At 41.8% G+C, this 16254-nt stretch overlaps 1 protein-coding gene and 1 non-coding gene across 3 annotated transcripts in view; one reads left to right on the top strand and one right to left on the bottom strand.

Moving 5' to 3' along the window:
• LOC120908535 (PTB domain-containing adapter protein ced-6) overlaps positions 1–8297 on the top strand; it is a 28050-nt gene extending 19753 nt beyond the window's left edge. The window contains exons 3-11 of one of the 2 annotated variants that reach the window (XM_040319650.1): positions 3043–3344; positions 3422–3586; positions 3693–3976; positions 4045–4331; positions 4394–4497; positions 4569–4875; positions 5168–5292; positions 5454–6215; positions 6671–8297. In XM_040319650.1, the coding sequence (XP_040175584.1) occupies positions 3201–3344; positions 3422–3586; positions 3693–3976; positions 4045–4331; positions 4394–4497; positions 4569–4875; positions 5168–5292; positions 5454–6215; positions 6671–6736 (2244 nt within the window). In that variant the 5' untranslated portion in view covers positions 3043–3200 and the 3' untranslated portion in view covers positions 6737–8297. The remainder of the gene's footprint in view (positions 1–3042; positions 3345–3421; positions 3587–3692; positions 3977–4044; positions 4332–4393; positions 4498–4568; positions 4876–5167; positions 5293–5453; positions 6216–6670) is intronic. The other variant, XM_040319651.1, reaches the window with a different exon arrangement.
• A 6988-nt stretch (positions 8298–15285) lies between these two features.
• Positions 15286–15367, bottom strand: Trnas-gcu. The gene has a single exon. It is a non-coding gene; the product is annotated as a tRNA-Ser (tRNA).
• Positions 15368–16254: the final 887 nt, after the last annotated feature.

Genomic DNA, 16254 nt, shown 5'->3' with positions numbered 1-16254 from the left:
TTCCGCACTTTGACAGTTTCACGCAACTGCTCCCGCTGTGTACGTGCTCGGGTCGGGTTGATGATGATGCTTCTGCGCCATACAGAGTTACCTTTCCTCCACCAGGTTGTGTGTGGAGACATGCGCCCGTGTGGCACATTATTAATTGCTTTGCCGGCCAAATGTTAGGCACAACGCGTCATCGCCGTTGCTTTCGAACGATACCACCCTCTCTTTTTTTTTGTTTCGTGTTCGCCATAATATTTGGTACAACGATTTGCATACGCCTGGTACCTGATTTTGACAATTTGACAACGAGGGATCGATGATCGTGAATAGCCGCCTCCGGGAACGCATCCGGGATTACGAAACGAAACACTTTCTAATAAATCGTCTCCGAGCCAAAACTTTTTTGGTGGATGTTGTTAGTGTTATGAATTTCTTTATAGAGGGTTGAAGAGGTGTTTGCGATCCTTTGTCTGGTAGCACAGTATAGGATATGATCGTAAAGATGATGTTATTAGCCTCCTTTTGATCAATTTAAATGTCAGATTATCAGATATTTGCAAATTTTCACAGAAAGATGTCAAATGTTTAACCTTTCAGTCAGTTTTGTACATATGTTTGCTATATTTGATCGAAAAATGCGATCACTGCTACTTGTAACACCTCCAAACCAATTAAAACTCAATGGTTTATTCATCCCAACACTATGCCACTGTGTCACTACTTCTGTGCTCTTGAATTCGGCTACCAAATTAGCAAATTAGTGTTACAGTCACACTGGCCGGACAGCTTGAAAGAGCATCGAACCGAAGTTTGGTCAGAAATTAAAGTTTTTTGTTGGAATGATCTTATATTGCAAGATCCGTTGTAGGTGTTGCTTTGACGCCACACAATTGAACCTCGATGCTGGGCTCGGATTCAGCATAACCAACTCGCATCACCCAATCGAAATGAAATATTTCCAGCCCCCCATTATTATCCGAGTTTGATTTTGAGGTTTATAATTACTGAAATCGGTGTTTCGGTCCCCCCCCCACGGTAACCTTGAGCCGAAACGGTAGCGCTGTACGGTTTGCCCACAAACTGCTGTCATAACCTGCACTCCGCTCTTTCTCCCCCGTTTTGGTACGGTCTTTTCGGCCATCTCTGAACGAGAGGTGAAATCCAATGCCAAACGAATGCCCGGGTGGGTGGAAAATGCACCGGAATTGAGGTAACCGCTATATAGTGCTCGAGTTTCGTTAGTCAGCTCTGCTTGCCAAATGCACTCGTGGGCTGTTGCAACATCGTGCGGCATTCGTCTTCGTTCGGCCACAGTTAATTTGATGACCGTGACCATTCGCCGCGGGTTGAAGTAACACTGAGGATTGGACGCATTTTATTGGGTGTATGGCAAACATGGATTTTTATTCGTTGATGATTTGTTGCATTATTGTTCGATGATGGTAATAACCCTTTGTTTTGAAAACTGTTTAATTATTTTCATGTCATAAAAATAATGAATAAAGCATATAATGCAAATCCAAGTTGCGGTTTTTATCTCACTTTTCAAGATCCACAAAAACCTACTTAATGATAAATTGAACAAGGAAAGATTTTGTTTAGTAACACATGCATCAAACATAACATAACCTGCGGAAGATCTTACCACTAAGGCACTCCCTGCTCGGTTTCTGTTGTAACCCTTTCTAGATCTGTACCTTTCAAAAGTAACTGTTTTTTTTATCGCGCACTTTGCTGGAGACGTGCGTAGTATTGATGACGTGCGTGCTCTGCACCACCAACTGTGACAAGACATGCAGACAAAAACACAAACGCCTTCTCTCGACCGCTTGTAAGCGCGAGGGCACTGTGCTCATAAAGGAAGTTATTGAGCAAAGGAATGAGCTGCATCGTAAAGTGTGATAGAGCGTTTTACTAAAAGGTAGAATGGTTCTTTGTTGAAATGACAGCTGAAAGTTGTGTACATTGTAAAACGTGGAGGTACAAAGTACATTTGATCAGTGCAAGGTACAACCCAAGATGATCAACGATTGATCTTGACGCAGGTTGCGGTCTTGGCGGACTTTGTTTTGATCATTTAATGGTTCAGTAGCTTGCCTATTTCAATCTGCAATTTTACTCTGAGTAGAACCTTCACAATCTTCAGGCAATTATGATTCCTTGTGTGCGAAGATCACTTTAAATGATCATGTCTTTATTTCCGTGGTCTTAGCCGCTTCCAATTATCGCTTTTTTTCTTACGCATCTAAGCAATTCTAACGCCTGCACCAGCAGGCAACGTGTCTTATCACAATAGTAACGACAAGAAACAGCCCCACTACTGGTACGTGGATTTCCCGAACTCCCCGGACGAACGCCTCATTAACATGCGCGCATCGGGGAGGATGTAAAACTTATCGTTTTAGGCCGCGATCAGAATGGTTGAATACCGCACCACCGCACAAGCAAAAGGCAACACAAAAAGCCTTGAGAACAAAAACCAGAACCCGCAACAATTGATGACATCCGGCAGAGCGGTAATACGATCGATCGGTTTCGATCGTTGGTGTCTCAAGCGGGTGGAGGGGGGGGGAGGTTAGCGGGAATAGAGAAGACTGAAAGCACTATGACGCACCAGCATCGCGATGCTGCTGCTGCTGCGGCCCGGTTGTTTACGAAGTAATGGGTTGTAATTTGAGTCCTGTTCGATTGTCGTTGAACGCCCAAGTCGGTCGCGACGACTGGCGCTTCCAGTTGCGATAGTGTGGTTTTTTTTTATCGCAATAGGAAACGAAGTCACAGCCTCCGCTGCGCTGTGCTGGAAGAGCCAACAGAACCCAGTGGCGGGGATGACGTTCCAAGCTAAGGGCACTTTGTTGCAGCACTCGACGCGTACTGCGTTCTTTCCTCCCCGAAGTCCCGATATACGCACGCAATCTTGCATACATAAGTGTCGTCATTGTGTGGTTATTGCTTATCATGCTGTAGCTAATTACGGAACAACAACAACAACAACAACAGAACCAGCAGTCACAGTCCCGTTTAACTTCCCTTTACGCTTGTGCCTCATTGCAGAGATCAGTGTCGCGGCGGACAGTGAGCGGGCCTGTTCTGGGGTATTAGCTTCTAGTGCGCAGCAGGGACGGTCCACGGCCTGTCGGTTCCACTCCGGAGGAAACACAACCCGCTACGAACGCGCAAACGGTGCCCCTGCCCCCTGCCCCCAATCCACCATGGCTTCTACGCTGATGTTCTGGAACAAGCAGAACTCCAACTCCAACCAAAATGGAAACGATGCCAAGAACACAAAAAACGGCCGCAACTGGTTGCATGCGCCAGACGTGCTCGTCAACGGGCACGTCGCCTATCTAGTCAAAGTAAGTGGAACGCCTTTATGTGGCTGCACCAGGCTGCAACTACCTTCCAACTGACTGTTTCTGTTTTCTATTTGCAGTACCTCGGCAGTACTCCCGTGGAGCAGCCGAAGGGCATCGAGGTCGTCAAGGAAGCCATCCGGAGGCTGCAGTTCACACAGCAGATGAAGAAAGCCGAGGGCGGTGGCAATGTAAAGACAAAAAAGGTCGAAATCACCATCAGTGTGGACGGCGTAGCAATACAGGTAGGTGGTGGTGGTGGAGCGAATGAAATCTTAACGGCAAACCCCACCTCCTTTAGACTGTTAAACTAAACTGCTGCCCTTCCACGCTTCTTGATCATTCCTGCAGGAACCGCGATCGCTGACCATTATGCACCAGTTTCCGCTGCACAAAATATCCTACTGTGCGGACGAGAAGGGCGTGAAGAAGTTCTTCAGCTTCATCGCTAAAACGGGCACGGGTGCAACGCCGACGTCCTCTATCGCCTCTTCCGGCGATGATACGAACAGCTCCAACAACTCGACCACCAGCAACGGTACCGAGGATCGGCACGAGTGTTTCGTGTTCATCTCCAACAAGCTAGCGTCGGACATTACGCTGACGATCGGGCAGGCATTCGATCTTGCCTACAGGTGAGTATAAATTCTTGCAATGAAACACATTCTCCTTTTACCGACTCAATGCCTTTCTAAAATTCCAGGCGCTACGTTAGCGACAGTGGCAAATCGCTCGAGTCGGTCAAGCTGCTGGCCCAGAAGAAGCAGCTGGAACACACGATCGCCGCCTACCGACAACGGCTGCGCGATCTATCCGAGCTGGTCTCGAAATCGGACCTGGACAAGCTGCTGCTGAAGATGGGCATTCGGGATATTTGCGATGTGCCGGCGCTAGAGAATGGTGTCGATGGCCATAATAACTACACCAGCAATAATAACAACATCAACAGCAACAACCACAATGTGAATGGGACCAAGACACCAGACTTGGGTATGATTAGGAGCTCCACAAGTCAGAGTTGCAGAATTTAATGTTAATTGCTGTTTTTTTAGGAATTGATGTCTCGTTACCCAACAATGATGATCAGCTGTTGATCGAAACGTCACCAAAACACTTTGCACCGATCGTACCTCCGAGAAACGGTATTCAGAATCAGGTAAGACGACGATCGCATGAAGATCATCAGTAAATACAATCTTAACCACAACCTTGTTAATTCTCCTCCAGATAAACAACACGCTGGAAGCGTTCAAGCCATCGGTCGGCACCAAGCTGGAGGGATTGCTGCTCAACTCTGACTCGGACAGTGACTTTGATCCTCGGGCGCCCGACACCGACACCAGCATCTCTACGGGCGGTGGCAACAAGATCAGCAACGATCTGTTCGGTTTCGAGCCGCCGAAGCCAACCAGTGCCACCCTTGGCCAGCAGCTCTTTGGCAGTGTCACCAACAATGGACACAACAATGGTTTCACCAACGGTAACGGTGCCGTCACCAATGGTTTCGGTGCTCCGAACAGCCCTCCTCCAATGTGTAAGTGTGAGCACAGCTTGAGCAGTGGTGGGTTTATAGTGTCGGAGGCCATAAGGGGTACGAAGAGTCGAGGCCTACTGTACATGGATGGTGGGGTTCTCAGGGTTTCTTGGTCACAGGGCCCTACATCTATTGCTCACGGGGCCCCTCCCGGAACTACTTTTTCAACTATCTGCTAACCATCTAAGGGGCTCCTGATGGCCGCCCGGTCTGCTTACCGTTAAACCCGCCACTGAGCTTCAAAAAGGTGGAACTTTAGTTTGATTTTTACACTCCCGTATTCTACTTCTAGTGGCTCCTCCACCGGCAAAGTCGGCACCACGGCGAACGGTACCACAGACCAATGGAACCACCAACGGCACGAGCGCATATCAGGACTTGTTTGGATCGGCACCATTCAATCCGCAGGGCAATGATGTAAGTGTTGGATGCTTTCGCGCCGATTGTCTTCATTTTGTGTAGGAAAAAGCTACGGAACGTACCGCCGAGTTGCATTGCGACAGGAACACGTACAAAAATTCTCCCCCCTATTCCAGCGTAATTACTCGCTAACGCTCCTTTACTAACTCCCCGGACAGGACTCCCAGACAGCAGCATTGGAAGACAGTTCCTCCTTTGCCAACAGCTCGGCCAGCACCCAATCAGGCTTCGGTCCGTTCTCGCAAGAGGTGAACGTTTTGAGCAAAAATTCCTACCATCTCGATTCGATCCTTGCCTACGGTGATGGGTGCAATGGTGCAAGCGCATTGCAAGGAAGCACCACGACCACCACCACCAGCACAGGAACTACCGCTGCTAATTTGGCCTCAAAATTGAATCCCTTCGCTGCGGCCATTCGCAGCAATCCGCTGGCGGCCGTGCAGCACAAGGCCGCCGCGTACGACGTGTTCAAGAACGCGACGGGCGACAAGGAACGGTTAACCACTAACACCGGTACGGTCACACACTCCGCCTCGTTCGATGCGGCGGATGAGTGCGAGGTGACGCACAGTGCTAACAAGACGGCCCCGGCGGCCCTTGCATCCGACAGCACCGGTACTACTAACCCCAATTCATCCGTCATCGCATGCACATCCGGTCAGGCGCACGAGCTGGCCGGCGCTTCCGAGGCACTGTTTGAAGATTTTGCTTTATCGGCTTTTAACGAGTTCAAGAGAGATTTAAGCGCCAACAGTCGCAACGTGAAGCGCCAGTCCTCGTTGCTGCAGGACCGTTCGCTCCACAAACCATCGCTCGGGTCGCTCAAATCCATCGGTGGCGGTAGCGTCGTTGATGCTAACAGTGGTGGCGCTCGGCTGCGCCGGGCCGGTGGGCCCGCGCTGCTGCAGCCCGAGATGAAGGTAACAAGCGGTGATCGCTGCGCATCGTTGTCTTAACACTGGATGTCTTAACACTACTCTCGATCGTCGTCTGTGTCGTAGCATTCGTTGTCGTTTTGGCTGTTTAACACATATTGTTGTAGTAATGATAATGTCCATGTTGGGTTGAAGCTTTTCACATCAGTTGGTGCTCTGCTTCTGTTGGTTCCTTCTAATACCAGTTTGTCTAACACAAAAGTCTTGTTTATGATCATTGTTTGTGCTGTTGTGCTGAGTTGTCTCGATCGCTGGTCATCGTCACAGTGTTGTCCTACTGTCCACGTCCACTGTTCATCCGTCTTCTCGAGTGTTTTATGTTCCGATCAAACATGTCGTGTGTGCGTGTTTCGTTAGCAATATAGTTTAACCAACAAAAAGCGTACAACTACAAGTCAACTAACATGATATTTCTGCTTTCCTATCTCATTCACCAACAGACGACCAAGAACGGTTTCTTTAGCTCCGACGATGTGCTGGATACGTTCGATCCGCTAAAGAAGTAAAGTCCTGCATACCCTGGCCAGCTGATCGCTGCTAGTGCGGTACGTTCGTGAAGCAATGCAGCCCCAAAATTCGACCGTCTACACGTCTAGTACGATGATCGTCGCGTGCTCCAGGCCGATCCAGAAAGTGTCCAATGAGACGCGTTGCGTGGTTTTTCTTTTTTGTTTAATTTTTGTTTTGTTGTAAAGCAGAAGCATGTAACATTTTGTTTTGCAAACGCGAAGCCAAGCAAAGAGGAAAGTGAATTGTAATTTGTTATAGTAATTGTACGGTACTCCTTTAAGTAAGGTCATACACAGAAACACACATACACATTATCTATTCCTTCTGTACTGTACTGTTTTCTGTTTTTCCGTTGTGATTGAAGAGATTCCATTAACGATCATTTCCCAGAACCGAATCTCCCCCGAAGCGTTAAAAAGTGATGGTAAAACTGTTATATTCCATTATCAAACCGTTCTACGCAGTGCAAGGAGCGCTGTTAGCAATAGGGAAGAAAAAATAACAGATTTATCCTACATCTACAAACAGATAGTTTAATTTATATTTACTTTTAATCCGTTAAAACCACTAACGCTGAAAACGCTTCAAATCGCAGCGTCCGCGCGCCGATCGCTTCCATTGGATGGGTGGTAAAATAATCCTTATCGGAACATTCCAATCCCTTTGTCCGGTTTTGTTGTTCGCATTTTGCTTTATGTTTCCTAACTCCCTCTACCATTCCCGATTAAACATGAATCAATTGGTGCATTAGAACAAATAGGTATGATGGTGTATGAAGCGATGAATATGTCGTGATGGGAGGTTGGTAGCGACGGGTTTTACAGACGTAAAAATCATCTTTCTTTTAACTTAAAACGCTTAAAGAACTGTTGACTCCTTAGTGAATTTGTGTGTGAGAAAGAGACAGAAGGAGAGAGATTGTTTGGATATGTTTTTGTTAAATTTGTTACGCGTACCGTTTCTTTTTGCTTTGTTGCAACATTTGGTTGCTTAAGCACTCGCTTCGTGGAGTAATTGTTTTGTGAATTGTGATCAATTTAATGCCATTTTGTCATTCACTGTATTTGGTTGACTATGTTTCTTTCTCCCTTAACACTCTTTCTCGTTATTATTGTAATATATCTTCCTGTTTTTTTCTTCTTCTTCTAACTCTGTCAAACTCGAAAGCGAAAATTCCCATCACGATCACCATTACGTACTGTGACAGAAATAATACGAACCATTACACTTAGGCTATAGAGCGGTATGCAATAATACACGTAGTGCTAGTTTGATAGGTACGTATGCAGTGCAGAAACCTTTGCCCGCGATATCCAAACTCTAGCGAGTTTCTTTACTCTCCCTCATTTACTTTACTCGAATCCCTCTTCTAGCACAGATCGTTTTCTGGTTAAGCTACTGTGTAAACGAACAAAAAGCATACGAAAGGAAATCATTAGGGCCATTGTTATCGTAGTTGAGTAAAACATATCAATCTATACATATGGAATTATAAATATATACATATAAAGTTATGTTAGCAGTGTATGTAGTGAATAAACCATCAACAGAAACAGATCGATTTGTTTTCTATTTATAGGTATTTTTTAAGATAGTATGCCCCTTTAACGGCATAAATGTTAAATGTGTAAAGAGTTTATCTGGTCCTTCACATTGTGCTGGAGCGTCATATATAGCATCGCTAGCTATGAAACTGAGCAGAATTGATTGATTCTCAATCCTTTTCTGGTTTCGAATTCCTCATAAAACTTATCGCACGACGTATCATTCTAGTGGTAGAAGCTCGGAATCGGACCTACCCAATTCCGATTTCATGTTCGGAATCAATTCCGGAGCTAATTCCGATGCTGGAATCGATTCCGGAGTCAATTCCGGAGCCGATTCTGGAGCTCAGCTCCGAAATCAGAATCGGCTCCGAAATTGGAATCGACCTTGAAATTTGGTTCAGTAACGGAATCAGGATTGACTCCACAAATGGAATTTGATCCGGAATGAGAATCAGTTCTTAAAAGAAGTTTCAGAAGCGAAATCAGTCCGGGAATCTTCATGAGAATGGATCGTTTACAAATACATTTTGTTTCTTTGCGGCTATAAATACGTAGCAACACTGGTATCAAACGCCTTTTCTTATGGAAATGTTGAAACCGACATTGATTCAAAGCCTAATTCCATAGCCGATTCCGATTCTGGAAACGATTCCGTTTCCGGAGCCGATTCCGGAATCGATTCCGGCATCTGATTCCGGACCTAATATCCGGAATCGATTCCAGAAAACTGGGAGGCTAGTCAGAATCGTAAATATATCATTTGTGTGATCGCTTAGACACTCCACTCGTATTAATCCGCCACAAACTGCTATCATTCCAAATATACCAGTATCACGAATGACTTAACTTCAAGACTTTAAGTGCTAATACGTTAGCGTAATACGTAAAAAGAAGTGCAAATCACACGAAGAGTCTTTAAAAAAATAGGAATAGGACCTTAAGCATCAAATGTATGATCACTAGAGATCTCGTGATCAGGTCGATATCACTATACAGCTTTTTAACGACAACTTTGGCTGTTGATCTTTTTTTTCTTTCAGTCAACCACATTAATTAAATAGCACCTAGTTGTGTTAATGCTATCTAGTTTCTTGGACGATGAATACACAAATTAAACTAAACTATGCTATAAAATATTATACTAAACGGACTATAAACTTGTTCCACTAATGCAACCAAATCGATCCAGCGCAGTGACTAGAAAAACGTTTCCTTTTCCACTTACACCATCACTACATTATTCATAAACTTCCTTCACTACCGATCACAGCTCCATCCCCACGGCCAGCAGTTAGCAAAACAACCACCGTTGTGCGGAAGTGCGCACCATTTTACGGCCGCACTACCGTAATCGTCCGGAACTCTTCCGCTGGATGGTGGAGTATGGTGATGGTTTTCGATTTATCATGTCACTCGCTAAACCCGCGGGATGAGAAGCATTATCCTCTTTGTTGTGGTTGCAGTACTGTTGCAAAACTGTTCGCTACTTTTGCTTACGACGGCAACAACAACAGCAACAGCCACAGCGACAACGACGATGATGATGATGATGATGTACATGGCTGACGGGCAATAATTATGCGAAACTCATCGTTTTGAGCAAACGTTTTGCGCGGTAAGGAGATTTGCTGCGGATGGTAGGAGGATCTAGCTGCAAATTATGGACAAGTGAAGAAGAGAGCTCACTCATACACACACAGTATTTCAACCACGGCAGCAAAACAAATCATAAAGCTGGGAAGGATGCTTGCTGTTCGGTTTCTATTTGTTTGTGAAGTGATTTGTGACTACGGAAACGAACCGAAACGAGCGAAATCGTCCCACAAAATGGTGTTGTTCGGTGATGATTTGCAAAGAGGCAGTGGCTTGGGCTGCACAGTGGGAAATGAGAAGAAATTTTCACTGCTAAACAACATGAAATTATTATTTTATATAGAAATATAGCAACTTGTAAGCAGTAGTAGTAGTGTACTTTCCATATGAATTGAACCATTTCATTTAAAAAAAAACTTAATTCACCTAAACTTACCCACAACTAATCGCTTCAAACGTTGTGTCAAATATTCCGTAGTTTTAAGCACCGATTTTCCTACTTAGCATACCCCGGTTAGCCCAATACCCGCCCGTCCCTCCGGAACCGTTTGGCCTGCGACCAAGGCAATGGCGAAAGGGAATAAATATTAATCATCTACACTCCCTTTGGCACGTCGCGATGCATAGCGAATATCATTCCATGTTGGTTCCGCCTCTCAAAAATTATAACACGATAAATGAATTAGAGAAGCATACCGCGCGCATACGGTCCCCGCTTCCGCCACAGCGACACGGTGCAACGATGCGCCCAACGACCGACGTTCGGCGCTGGCAAGATTCGCCAATCGGTCCTTCCTTCGAGTTTCCTTCGAGTTTTCCCCCTTTTTTTGATAGTTTTGTCTGGGTTGTTTCGGTTTTTTTACTCTCTTTTATATAACATGTAATGCCGAGCATAATCAAGGACATGATAGAGAACGATTATGATGATGGTGATGATAATGATTATGAGTTTGATTCATCACGGGATCATCTTTTTTACTTGTGCGTTACTTTCGCATTGCATAGTTGAACGTTTTTCTCCTTTAGTTTACAGCATTTACCATAAAGTGCTATGTATTTGTAAATTTACTTTTTATCTATTTTGTTTTGTTTCATTCATTACATTCTATTTTTTCGTTTTCATCATTGCATAATAGCATTTTCTTTACCTTATCTTTTACAAATCTTTTTGTTCTATTTGTATACCAATATGTATTTGTAAATTTACTTTTTATCTATTTTGTTTTGTTTCATTCATTACATTCTATTTTTTCGTTTTCATCATTGCATAATAGCATTTTCTTTACCTTATCTTTTACAAATCTTTTTGTTCTATTTGTATACCAATATGTATTTGTATTTATATTGATTTATATTGATATTGTTGATTATATTATTGATATTATTGATATTATTGATTTATATTGATTTTATATTGATTTGTTTCATTCATTACTTTCTCTTTTTTCTTTTTACACTTTGCAAAATTGCATTTTCTTTACTTGATATCTTTTACAGAGCATCTATTTTACAGGTTTGTTAGATTTGTATAACAATTCATATTCATATTTTACATTTACATATTTTAGCTACGTTTTCCCCCATTCAAACAACCCTCTGACATACCTTACTGGCCATTATTCCCCACGGAGTCCTTCAGCAAAGGATATGATAGTCAATCAACAAAACAAAAGCAGTGTAACAATCAGCTTCGGCGCTAAATGCCGCGTCAGTTGACAAGTTCATTTTCCCCGTTTGCTGTTGAGTGACACATCGCCACTTCGCCGTTTGTTAACGGGAACGGGTTTTTCTCGGGACACTTTGGTCTCGTTTCGTTGCGCTTTTCCATTCGAATCAACCGTGTGTGTGTGTGTTTTGTGCGAAGCGAAAAATGGAAACATCCTTTCTATTATTGCCGTTAGTTTGTGGTAGAGTGAGCTTTGTAAGAGTGGCTGAGTGGATGTGCCATCACAATTAGAAACATCCGTCAATCACGACCGAGCAAGCAAGCAGTGAAATTTGCATTCTTTCGTCATTTTTTTGCTCCCCCCCTCCCCCCCTTCCACCTTTGTTGGGTGTTACAATTTATGATTTCATACGTTTTCGGTTATTGTTGAATTAGCATTTATAAATTATTCCTTCTATCAATTTGTAAAACATTCGCAACAATGCTTCTCTACTGTTTCTTAGTAATCGCTAAACATACTACCACAAACTCACACAAACAATAAACCCAACACAACCCGCACATTTTGCCCGTCAGGGAACATCCCACCAAAGCGTTTTCTCCTGACCATTCTATCGTTGCTACATTTTGTTACTTTCATAACAACCACCACGCACACAGCACAAAATATGCTTTCCATTTGTGGGTGTTGCAGGCGGCAGATGCTCCATGCGCCCCTTTTTTATGGCAACGGAACGATAAAAAAGCAGGTCTGATGTGGTGTTTGGTCCACTTTCTTGTAATGCATTTGGTTGCGAAAAACTGGGCGGTCAGTTTGGAAAATTGTGCTAACGCAAGCAAGCAAAGTCAGTCACTGACGTTTTATGGTAGCATTTGTGTGTTCTTGTTGGTTTCATTGTAGCACGTAAGTTGTGGTCCGTTTTCAAATTCAGCATTGCTGTATTGCAGAAGTATTGCATTTACTTAGAGAAGCGTGGTAGAACATTTAAAATATTTTTTATTTATTTAAAGAGTCGAGCTTTCTATAGTGAATCTTCATAGAATTGTGGAAAATGCAAATATAGTCTGCTCGCGAGATACACGGTTTATTTGTTACTGAGGAGTCCATGTACAATGTCGAATATAACATTTGTTCATATAAAATACATGAGCATATTCAATTCAATAAAGTACTTTTATGTAATTAAACATTTTTTCAACACAATTAATTGCAGACAATTTTGATATTTCTGGATTTTGTGTGATTGAAAAAGATTTGGCCGAAAAGTTATATATTATACATTTGACAATTCTCAAAACAAATGGTACAGATTTAACAGATGATGTGTCAAATTTAGGAAAATCGCGTATCTCCGAATCTTCGTGAGTCGAGAACCACGTAACTCTGGAACAGACTGTACATTATTTTATTCATCTTTGTTTTTCCTTTTGCTCATTGCATACAACCAAGATAAAATCGTATTCTAAGATTAATTCTAAACAATTGCTGTTTTTGCACACATTTTGTTAACCTCAGGAAGAATTTAAAAGATATCTGATATAGACAAATATTTGAGATTACAGTGGAGCGCCGTTTATCCGGGTACCTTTTATTTGGCCATCCATTTATCCGTGCTGTTGAGAAATGACAGTTCAATACAAAGGTGTCATTGCGTTCTGAGGAGGATATTGAAATATTCGGTTATCATTAGACATAAGCATAAAAAAAAAACAATATAATTCATTGCAAATTTCAAATATTCTCTTTGAAAAAACATGTAGTTAATAAAAACTAGGTAATTTTTATCAAAACAAACGATTAATTTCCAAAAAACATAAGGAAATGTTATTAATAACTCATTATCTGTGTTATTCGCATATCCGGGCGATGTCTAGTCCCGATGAGCCTGGATAAGCGGCGCTCCACTGTATTTTAATAACTGAACGACATCAGACACAGCAAATTTTCGCACTGTTAAAATAATTATTATATTATAATATTAATATTGATGTAAACTGTCAAACTGCCTGGGTGCCTATGTAGCCAAAATTTATCAATAACGACTTATTGCTAGCAAAGTTAAGAAAATCAGACTCAAATCATAAATCTCTCCATAGAAAATAAATAAAATAACACTAAAAACTCTACCTTTTTCCTCAATTCCACAGCCTTGCAAACCGTCCTTAAATCAACCTTCACTATACAACACAATTTCTTATGATGAGTCCATATTTTTGAATACCAACAGTTAAGATGACATCCAACAAGAAAATAACAGTCAAAGTTAGGCTTAGGTGCAATTCTGCTTACAATCCTATAGGAAAAAAATATGTTAAAATTAAAATATAACCCCCATGGTAACCGTTTTCCGATTACAGATTTGCCCATCCTTTCAGCAATCTGTCAAACCGAAAATAATTAATTTCATTTCCAACTCACGCACCAACGCCCATCGCTTTGTGTTGCGCCGAACCGCACGCTAAGTATCGTGTCGGCCCGATCAGGTGACCATTATTGTCCAAATTACAACGAAAAATGTCTGGACAAGATTAGGACCTCCGTGTATGTTTGTGGTCGAAACGTGTCCAGTGCCCCGTAATTCGTGGGGCGAACTGCTTATATACATGATGGCCGTTTTGTTTGCTTTTTTCCCCTTTCCCTGTCCTTTCCATTAGCAGTGCATTTTTCCCACTGTACTCAGCAACTCGTCAGCACTCAAGCTTCGGAACCATGGCCAGACATTGCGACGACGGTTTGCAATCGGTTTCTGTTTTCCGTCTGCTCCCAACAAGTCTCCCAGCAAGCATGGACATTTCATTCTGTCCAATGGCCTAAGATGGACTGTTTCGCAGCAAATATGAAGGTGCGGACAGCTACTTAGAATTCCATCGATCATCTACCGGGGAGCGATTTATCCGTCGACAATCATTCCGGTCGCTACACACACCCACTCAAAATGAAGAATAAGGAAGACCGAAAATAAAAACCGCACAAACAGCACATTTTCTATCTCATTGACAAAAATGACCAAACGCTGGAACGCCGATGTACTAATTAGCATTCATCAAACGTCAGCGGAATGAATTGTTTAATTACCGTGAATGAATCGAGGCTTGTCGCGATGCTAAGCTATTGCGGATGATACCTTGCTTGCCTTCTAATACCTGCTATCGTACAAAACTAAGCTGCCACGAGGAATTTCGAATTTAGTTTGAATGAATTAATTGTTAATGCTGTCGCCATTCGCTAATCATGCTCACGAGCCAACAAACGATTCTGAACCCGGTCGGTCGGTGCTTTGATGTTTGTTTGTTTTTTTTTTTCAGTGCAGGAATGTTGTCAGGTAGTTCTGATAAGCTGTGATGGAATGATTTATGTGCCGAGTTTAATATTTCTTGCATAAAGTGATCGTTAAAACGCTATGTAGATTTTGTAATAAAAATATTGATTTCATTGAAAAAACCGTATAAAGGTTGTAATCATTTCTTACTCATTTGTGTTAGATGATCGAATGATAGGATTAATAAACAACTAGAAAATAAATAAATTAATAAACATGATGATTAATAAGCTATAAAAAACAATGGTATTTTTTTGTAGAATATGTTTTTTTTTTTGAAAATGAGAATAAACATACAATCTAGCACATGATGATATAACAACAAGCTTTTCAAGTAACTCGGTAAAAGAACCATTTAAAACAACATTAAACAGAGTGAAAAGAGCGAACAACTCTCTTAGAATATCTCCATTCCTGCCCGACGAGGATGGGATTCGAACCCACGCGTGCAGAGCACATTGGATTAGCAGTCCAACGCCTTAACCTCTCGGCCACCTCGTCATGTGTTAGAGTCAAGAGCAACCTACTATATTAATAGTGGCAATTTCACGTAATTAACAACATATTGTAAGGAAAAGATTCAATGATCATTAAACGGTCGAGGGAATCAGTGTCATTGAAAAAATCAGTACAATATTTAAATAATATTCTAAAGTGTAATAATCAGGTAATGAATAAGAGAATTTTACACTTTCCCTTTCCCCACATTACGCAACACTCGAGTTACGTGAGTTCGAGTTACGCACATTTTTTTATTTTGATAGTTTATAAACTATAACTGACATATATGTCAAATCACTACACATTTTTCCAACATTTGTCAAATGCAAAATAAATTGCATTATTGTTGAAAGATTGATATCTCTAAAAAGACATAAACAATCGAATTTTCCACACGATATGTATTAAGTAAGATAAAAATGTATGTACAGTAAAAACTATATGTAATTGAGTACATAAAAGTACTCAATTCATTAAAAAACCATTTATCAACAATATTTTGGTTGAAAATAAGCTATTCGATATACGCATAATTTGCGCAACTCGGGGAAAGACTGTAATATAGAACTACAAAATAAACAAGACAAATAAACTACATAGTATACAACTCGAGGTGGTAATTTTTTTCTTAAATATACAAAAAGAAGCCACAAAACGATGAAAAACGAAGCATAAACACTATTGAAAACATGATAATAACAAATTGATTTGTGTTATTTGATACAATAATTAATTTTATCAACATTATTCTGAATCAAAACAAGGCTGCAATATAAAAACAAGCTAAAGTTACCATCTTTTTCGCAACACTTTCTATATAATTTTAATAAAATGATATATTGTACCTTTTTTGTACCAAGCAAAAATGCGACACAACCAACATGAAA

The sequence above is a fragment of the Anopheles arabiensis genome, chromosome 2 (assembly GCF_016920715.1).
Source record: "Anopheles arabiensis isolate DONGOLA chromosome 2, AaraD3, whole genome shotgun sequence".
Lineage (NCBI taxonomy): Eukaryota > Metazoa > Arthropoda > Insecta > Diptera > Culicidae > Anopheles > Anopheles arabiensis.
This window is presented reverse-complemented; position numbering and strand designations above follow the sequence as displayed.